Here is a 9,613-nt window from a genome sequence, read left to right as displayed (position 1 = left end):
TAACTAGCAATATGAATCATTAAAATTTGGATAAGATGGACAAATATCGTCCTAAATATTGCTGTCTCAAGTCTTAAGACTCCTGGGGCTGGTTTCCATGTTGCACAAGTGACCAAGACCACAACCTTCTCCCTGATGAGGCACCGGTTTGTTGCAGGGTTACTCATTTACAGCTGGGTGAACTGGAGCAATGTGAAATGAAGTGTATTGCTCAAGAACACAATGCGTCGACTGGTCTGGAAATCAAAACCATGATCTTGGTATTGTGAGTGCAACACCCTAACCACTAAGCCATGCACCAACAACCACCTTGAGCACCTTTTTGAGCTCCATGTGTCTAACACATGTGGGCATGCCTAAAAAGTAAGTAAACAGCACAGCTCCCATGACTTTCAGAAACATTTTTTTCACACTCAGAGTTGCTGAAGCATGGAACAAACTACCTGCATCCTTAAAAACGTCCATGGTTCCTGAAATTCACCAACACTACACCTGATATCCACCCACCTCCATACGCATGCACACATGTATATCATGACTCATACACTGTTCACTTTTCTGGCTTTTGTACATAATTCTATGTACTATCCATGCACCTTTGATGAGTTGTAGTGCACCTGAGCACTATACACAATAATTTCATTATTATTATTATTATTATTAAACTATTACATTCTACTAAAACCATTTATTATTATATCAGTTTATTTTCAGCACAAAGAGTAAAGGTAATGAACAAAGACAGTGTTTGCTTTTGCAGTAAATTCCATAGACTGACCCACAGAAAAATTTGAAACAATGTTTTTTGATGGTGCCATATAAGAGATGTTATAAAAAAATTCATATTTCATAGATTCAGTGGGCAATACTGAGAGTCTTGTCAAACAATTTCTTGGTAATCCTGCAGCAATAAGTTACTGAAATCCTTTGATACCATCCTACCTGACACCACCTCCCAGTTCATTAATACAAAATTGTTTTAAAGTGATCTAAATCAAAACTTTCCATCAAAATTTCTTATTAATTCATGTTCTAAACATCAGCTTAAATAATGATGAACAACTCATCAAAATTAATTATATGCTCACCTCATAAAATCCTTTGAGCAACTGCATGAACAGACCCTAATAATGCATATTTAGAATTAGGAAATCAACCATCCCCTATCACCAATTAAACCTCAAATCTCAAAATACATTGAAATAATATTGTCATCCTTCCTATAGCCACAAAAACTCATCTATTATATAACATCCACAAAAACAAAGCAAAAATCCACCTCAAAATGTACAACTAAGAAAGCAGTATATTTCAACAGAGAGATGGTATCAAAAGAGTTAATCAGTAAAGGGTATGCTCTCCAATTTTAATAAGATTGGCTGTAACGTGGAGCATCAGGTGTCATTAGCTCCATAATCACTTTTTAATTACTTTCCACAAAAGATTGGTGATTTAAGCAAAGAACAAGGAAAAGGATTTGCCCAGGATATAAAAGCAATGGAAGAAAGTTAATCATACACATATGATGGCATATCATTTCTGAATCCTTTAGTAAGTATTTTCTGGTAAATCTCACTCTAGAAAGACCTATAAAAAAAAAGAATGTGAACAACTGCTCATTTTATAATGTTTTATGATTATTTTTGAGTTATTATTCATTCTAATGTAGTTCACTCTTTACTCTTTTACTTGTTTCAGTCATTTGACTGTAGCCATGCTGGAGCATCACCTTTTAGTCGAACAAATCGACTCCAGGACTTATTCTTTGGAAGCCTAGTACTTATTCTATTGGTCTCTTTTGCCGAACCGCTAAGTTACTGGGATGTAAACACACCACCATCGGTTGTCAAGCGGTGCTGGGGGTACAAACACAGACACACAAACATATATACATATATACGACAGGTTTCTTTCAGTTTCCGTCTACCAAATCCACTCACAAGGCTTTGGTCAGCCCGAGGCTATAGTAGACACTTGCCCAAAGTGCCACGCAGTGGGAATGAACCCAGAACCATGTGGTTGGTAAGCAAGCTACTTACCACACAGCCACTCCTAAAAGTTGTTTTTTTTTATGCTGAAATATGCTGGTTTTGGAAATAAGGGATTCTTTTAATAGCATGTAATAATCCTCTCTATTATAGGTACAGGGCCTGAAATTTTTGGGGAGAAGGTAGTCGATTACATCAACCTCAGTACTTGACTGGTACTTATTTCATTGATCCCAAAAGGATGAAAGGCAAAGTCAACGACCTCAGCAGAATTTGAACTCAGAGTATAAAGACAAAAGAAATACTGCTAAGTATGATATCTGACTTGCTAACAATACTGCCAACTTGCTGCTTTAACAGCATGTAATAATAGCATATTGTTATGGAGGCACACTATGGCTGAATAGCTAAGAAGTTTCACAATCATGAGGTCCTGGGTTTGATCCCACAGCATGGCATTTTGGGCGACAACTGGCATCCATGCTAACGTCTCCTTCATTGGACACTAAACTCGGCTTGCGAAGACCTGTTGGGTCAAATGAAAGCGAAATCGTGATGGCACCTGTACCAGTGGAGTGCTAAGAGCACCGTCCAAGCGTGATCGTTGCCAGAGCAGCTGTCTGGCTTCTGTGCTAGTGGCATGTAAATAGCACCATTTGAGCGTAATCGTTACCAGACCTTAAAACAAATAAATTAGTAATTAGCATATTGCTATAATAAACGAAATACAGTTGTATGATATTCCTATTATCAGTTGCATAATGATGAATGGGATCAAAGCCAAAAAAAAAAAAAAAAGAACATGTATTTTTATAGATGTATCTATGAACATCAGACCACATACAATCAATCATCTATTGGTAGAAAGTGTTAATTTTATATTATGATAATAATGAAATTGTTGTGTAGTGCTCAGGTGCACTACAACTCATCAAAGGTGCATGGACAGTACAGAGAATTATGTACAAAAGCCAGGAAAATGAACAGTGTATGAGTCATGATATACATGTGTGCATGTATTTTTCTATTGCTTTATAAGTAATATATATATATATATGTATGTGTGTGTGTATGTTTGTGCGTCTGTGTTTGTCCCCCTCAACATCGCTTGACAACTGATGCTGGTGTGTTTACGTCCCTGTAACTTAGCGGTTCGGCAAAAGAGATTGATAGAATAAGTACTAGGGTCGATTTGCTCGACTAAAGTCGGTGCTCCAGCATGGCCGCAGCCAAATGACTGAAACAAGTAAAAGAATAATAGGTAAGACAATGCCGAAAAATATATACGCACAATAAATGCTCAGATCAGACCAACTGCTTAAAAACCAATGTTAAGTGAAGGAATACAGGATATGTAGAAATAAGAGCTGACTATAGACAATGTACAGGTCAAGCTGATGTAAGTGTATTAGAATAAAATATGTACAAACAGTTGCATGGCATCAAATCATTTATAACATGTATATATAGAAGAGAGTACAAGAATACATAAATTTAGCTAAATTTATATATTTTTATACTCTTTTCCTTATAAATATGTTTTAAATGGCTTGATGCTTTGCAACTGCTTGTTCATATTTTCATCATCATCATCATCATCGTTTAACGTCCGTTTTCCATGCTAGCATGGGTTCGACGATTTGACTGAGGACTGGCGAACCAGATGGCTACACCAGGCTCCAATCTGATTTGGTAGAGTTTCTACAGCTGGATGCCCTTCCTAATGCCAACCACTCCGAGAGGGTAGTGGGTGCTTTTACGTGCCACCAGTCAGGTGGTATCACTGCTTTATATTCATTTTTTTTTTAAATCCCAGTATACGTGGTATGTTTTAACACATTTGCTTGGAAGAGTATTTTTTTTTTATTTTTACATCTTGAGGTTACTAACTAATCAAATGATAAATAAAAGTAATTAGTGATAAAGAGAGTTATCCCCCTCCCTGCCACACTCACACACACATACACTCATATGCAAGCCAACAAAAAAGCCTCTGCATGGTTATTCAACCGACTAGAAATAGCAGTTCAATCTTCTTCAAAACCACACTCTGCCACCTTAACCCTTTTGTTACCATATTTCTGTTGAAAAACACACTTCCTTTGTTTCAATTAATTTTGAAAACAATGAATGAAGATTAAAGAAGTGATTTTAAATTCTCAAACGCAGGATAATGCTAATAATATAGCCTGAACAGGATAAACTACCCCTATTTTGCAGAAAAAAGTGTAGGCGGCCAGCTATGAGACACGAACTCACACCTCCATGATTACGCGTAGCGGTGCTCTTAGACTGATTAAACTAAACTGCCCCACCACAAGTTTTCCTGCAAATTCAAGATGTATAGAAATCTCGCTTTACGAGACGCTATCATATGTTAAATTCAAATTACGATGAACGTAAACAAACAAACAAAGTTTGCTTTTAGAAGCATTGAGATGTCTTAGAAAGTTAAAGAAGTGATTTTAAATTCTCAATCGCAGGATAATGCTAATAATATAGCCTGAACAGGATAAACTACCCCCATTTTGCAGAAAAAAGTGTAGGCGGTCAGCTATGCAGAGTGGACTCAGTGCTTTTTACATGGCACTAGCATAGGTGAGTTTAGATTTGGAATGAAGAATTTAATAAAACAACTTTGTCACTATTAAGCTGGTATTCAGAAAATAAATTAACATGAGTTTTTAATGGAAGATGCAAATTTAAATTACTTTAAAACAGGAAGTTTGTATGATATAACCAAGGGCATCCTTAAGCAGGTTGATATCAAAGGATTGGATAAGGAATGGACACATTGGATAATGTAGTCACAGACATAATTCTTAAGAGTGAAGGACATAATTTCAACTGGGTATAAAAAGGGACCTCAAGAAGACTACATTCCACCAGACATCCATCACAAACATAAAACAATACAAAAATCAAAATGCTGAGCAATACCTTTTGTTTTATTACACATGTACATATATGTGTATATGTATTTAGAAATTTCTTCCTTTATTATTTTTTTTTTTTATATACAAGGGTTCATTCTATTTTCACATAAGACTGACATCGCAAGACTGAGTGGATTCACAAGCTGTGTACTCCCAAATAAAATCTGTAAATATTCAATAAAGGGAGAGAAAGAAACATTTTAAGTTAGCAAAATCTTTGGGAAAATTAATAAAATTGCTAAGGTAGAAAAAGAGGAAAGTAGCTGCAAAAATATTAATATATAATAAAGAATAGGGAGAGATGAATGAATGAATGAATGAATGAATGAATGGATGGATGGATGGATGGATGGATGGATGGATGAATGGATGGGTAGATAGATAGACAGACAGAGAGAGAATGAGTATTTCTTTGAAATCATCACACTCTTTACAAAAGTGTATTTTACCAATTCCATATGCTGTAAAAATGTTACATATTTAGATTCAAACCCTCAGAAGAAATTATATAAAGTGACATGTCAAGGTCTTCTGACTGTTTTATATGGAAAGCTGTGTCATTCCTGAGCAAGGAGATCGATAATCAAAGACATTCCAGTAATGACCATCCAGTCTTTTTCTCTTGTTTTCTGTTTCAGACACCATATCTAGGAACATATGATTTGATGTGTCCTCTTTTTCTTTTAAGAGAATAAATCTGTTACTTAAGGGAGATTTGGCTGCTATTACTATCAGGTTGAGTGACTACATAGTGACTTCAGGTTTGAAATTAATCAAAGAAAAATGTGAAAATGATTCATTGTTCATCTTATTTTTCATGTGACACTTCTAAATTTTAAATCATTGGTACCTTAAGCAAGTGTCTTCTACCATTGCCCAAGGCCAAAAAAAACCTTGTGAGTGGATTTTGGTAAATAGAAACTGAAAGAAGCCTGTTGTATATATGCATGTGTGTGTGTTTGTGTCTCCTTGTCTTGACACACGATTGTTATAAAAGAATGTTGTTTATTTCTAATATTCTGTGAAAATATGTCTGCTGATGTGGAAATATTACCTTGCTTGGAAACAGGAAATTCTGCCTCAATAAATTCTGTCTGACCCACACAATCATGGAAAAGTGGATGTTAAAATGATGATGATGATGATGATGATAAAGTCCTTTATGTCTTCGGGGATTTTATGAAACACTCACAATGCTTTTGTGGTACATTACAGAATAGGATTGCTGTTTTTATCTTCCAGGTTTCAATCAATCCCACATGAGCAAATAAATTCAGTGATATGGTTCTGCATAGTTTCTATCTACCAAACTTCCTCTCACGAGGTACTGGTCAACCTGGAGCTAATGAAAAGTCACTTGCCCAAGGTACTGCAAAGCAGAATCAAACATAGAACCACAAGGTAGCAAAGTGAACTTCTTTAGCGCACAACCCTACGTCTGATTATTGATAATTAAAGTTAAAGTTAAGGCTGCAAGCTGGCAGAACTGATACTGCACTAGAGAAAATGCTAAGTGGCATGAGTTATGAGTTCAAATGCTGCCGGGGATGATAAAGTTAGTACCAGTTAAACACTGGGGTTGATGGAATCAACTTAACCCATCTCTCCCCAAAATTGCAGGCTTTGTGCAAAAACTTGAAACCAAGAATTAAAGTCAAAATTTAGTTGTGCTGTCTTTTATGAAGAATTTTCTTTTCAACATCTATTTTTTCTCTCATGCCAGCACAAAGGAGAAGCATTTTAGATATTTGTATATTCTGCACATTGATGCAATAATAATTTTCACAGCAGGATGTCATTTCTATTACTAACTACTTAACAGTGCCAGTGGAGCTTGTTTCTGAATAGTCAACTGTCATCTTGCCAGAGCATACAACATATTGGTTGAGTCTATCATTATTTTTAGCAACTGTGACTCTTATGTGAATGTTTATTAAAGCTTGGTTCTTACATATTACTCATAGACGCATACACATATTACTCATACACACACATATATACACTTCTATACATAGATATTAATTTTTTTAGAAAATACTGTGGAAACAATCTGTCATATTCAATTGGTAGAAATCTACAAGAACATTTTTTTCTTTATGCAACACATTTGAAATTACAATTGTTTCCCCTCTGCACATGAAATTGCAATTATCTTCCCCCCACCACATTTGAAATTACAATTATTTCCCTTCTAATTTGAAATTACAATTATAAAAGACACCTGCCCAAGCTACTGTGCAGTGGGACTGAACCTGAAACCACATGACGGTGAAGTGAACTTCTTAACCACATAGCCATGCCTGCACATATACACATATGTGTGTGTGTCATCATCATCATCATCATCTTCAGTGTTTTGACATCCACCTCCGCATGCTTGTATGAGTCAGATGGAATTTGCTGAGGTGGATTTTCCATGTCCAGAAGCCTGTCACCAACCCTCAACTTACTGTTGCCAAGTAAGGTAATATTACCTCATGAGCAGACAGGTTTTTCACAGTGCATAAAAATTCCATTTTCTAAATTAGACAAACTCCTTACTATTAATAAGTTGTAACAAAAAAAAACAAAAAAAATTTTTTTTCTTTTTCTATAACAATAATTTCACTGTTATAAGTTCAAAAATAACATTTACCTCTTAAATTTTCACATGTAGCAATGCATCATTATCCACCTGAGGGGGAATTAAAAACATTTATTTTTCATGCGATTTTGAGGAATCTAGTTTTTTAACCTAAGTAACCAAGAACCTGCTGATTTCAATTCATTGTTGTAATATGGAGGACAAAAACAAAAACAAAACAATACATATATAGGAATCTTTACCTTTGTATCTGTCTTTAGAGATGCCATCATGTCTTTAATTTGTTTGACTTCAGTTGTGGTGATTCCTCCAATTACGTATATTATCAAGAGGGGGTGGTCATTGGGTCTTGGTTTTGAGATATTCATAAAGAGCCTACGAAATAACAATAATAATAACACCAACAACAACAATGATAATAATCCTTTCTACTATAGGCACAAAGCCTGAAATTTAAGGGGAGGGGTTTGTCGATTACACCGACAGCCCCCGGGTTCAACTGGTAATTCATTTTATCGACCCTGAAAGGGCGAAAGGCAAAGTCGACCTTGGCGGAATTTGAATTCAGAATGTAAAGATGGACAAAATGCATTTTGTCCAGTGTGCTAATGATTCTACCAGCTTGTCACCTTAATAACAACAACAACAACAATAATAATAATTACCTTTTTTCTTTAGGAAAAGCAACAACAAGAACTGTAAAATTCAGGCATAAGGCCAGCAATTTTAGACAATAGGAAAAATTTATAACATTGACCTCAATGCTCAACTGGTACTTATTTTATTGACCTTGAAAGGACGAAAAACAAAGTTGACCAATAATAATAATAATAATAATAATAATAATAATAATAATAATAATAATAATATAGAAAGGATTGAGATAACTCCTCCTGAACCAGTTGAAGACACACAAGATGTCGAAATATCGTTCACTGCATAACAATGGTACTCTTCTTTTAATTTTGACTCAATATCTTCAGGAGGAGCTACCTCAATCCTTTCTATATTAATAATAATAATAATAATAATGATAATAATAATAATAATAATGGTGATGATTTCAAATTTGGCACAAGGCCAGTAATTTCCCCATGGCCAAACTAGTTTTTCACAGAAGACTTGAAACAACATTGCTTGTATGATAGTGACATTCATTTACACCGATCATGTGATGTCAAGACAAGCGAATACACACAACACAAACATGCATATTTTTATTTATATATATATATATATATATATATATATACACATACGAGTGAGTGGACAAATGGCTGATGACTTTTCAACTTTAATAAAATAGTGTACATATATATCGTTTCAGCAGGGAAGGCAGACATTAAATGATGATGATGATGATGATGATGATGATGATATATATATATATATATGTACAGGGTGCAATGGATAAATTGTTGCCATTTTATATTTTGAATTTCATGCAAGCGCATTGTTTGTTTTTGATTTCGTCAACTACACAGAATAGTAGGGTCAGTTGAGCACCATCTCTCAGAAAAACAGTATCACGATACAATTCACTCTGCCAGAAATTTGGAAACAACATGCTGTACTGCTTGGAATTTGCGCTGGGAGCTCCAATATGAAAATTTCATAGTATTTGGGTGTCAATCTGAGGATCTGTACGAAGAGTGATAAAAACCAAACATCCAGTCAACATCATGGTGTTTGAAGTGATCACTAGTGATGGCAACGTTATGCCTCTATTCATCTTCCCACACAGCCCCAGACACAGAGACATACATCAAGTGCCTGGAGGAGGTAGAGAGGGTGGCTACTGGAAAACCCTGTGTCTGGCAACAGGACTCTGCATCATGCCACACAAGCAGGAGAACCCAGTCATGGCTGTCAGACAATTTCTGCGACCATATCACCCCTAACATCTGGCCACCTAACTCCCCAGACTGCAATCCCCTTCGTTATTATGTGTAGGGGTGCAAAACTCTTTGTAACACCAAAGATGAACTGAAGGAAAGGATTATGGCAGCATTCGCCAACTTAAACAAGGAGACTGTTCAGAAGAGTTGCAGGAGATTCTGAAGTCATCTGGCAGCCATGGTTGAAGCCAATGATAATTTTATTGG

At 35.6% G+C, this 9,613-nt stretch overlaps 1 protein-coding gene across 2 annotated transcripts in view; it reads right to left on the bottom strand.

The window, feature by feature from the left end:
* Positions 1–692: 692 nt before the first annotated feature.
* Positions 693–9,613, bottom strand: part of LOC106875146 (sec1 family domain-containing protein 2) — a 30,124-nt gene continuing 21,203 nt past the window's right edge. Inside the window, exons 14-16 of one of the 2 annotated variants that reach the window (XR_008264376.1) lie at positions 7,751–7,883; positions 4,929–5,088; positions 693–1,587 (exon numbers count right to left, since the gene is read on the bottom strand). Coding sequence is in view for 1 of the 2 variants with exons in the window: in XM_014923148.1 (XP_014778634.1) it covers positions 5,002–5,088; positions 7,751–7,883 (220 nt within the window). In the remaining variant the exon portion in view is untranslated. Of the gene's footprint in view, positions 1,588–4,915; positions 5,089–7,750; positions 7,884–9,613 lie in introns of those variants that run through there. The other variant, XM_014923148.1, reaches the window with a different exon arrangement.

The sequence above is a fragment of the Octopus bimaculoides genome, chromosome 6 (genome assembly GCF_001194135.2).
Source record: "Octopus bimaculoides isolate UCB-OBI-ISO-001 chromosome 6, ASM119413v2, whole genome shotgun sequence".
Taxonomy (NCBI): Eukaryota; Metazoa; Mollusca; class Cephalopoda; order Octopoda; family Octopodidae; genus Octopus; species Octopus bimaculoides.
Note: the sequence above shows the minus strand (reverse complement) of the source record. Positions and strands in the feature narration are given on the sequence as shown.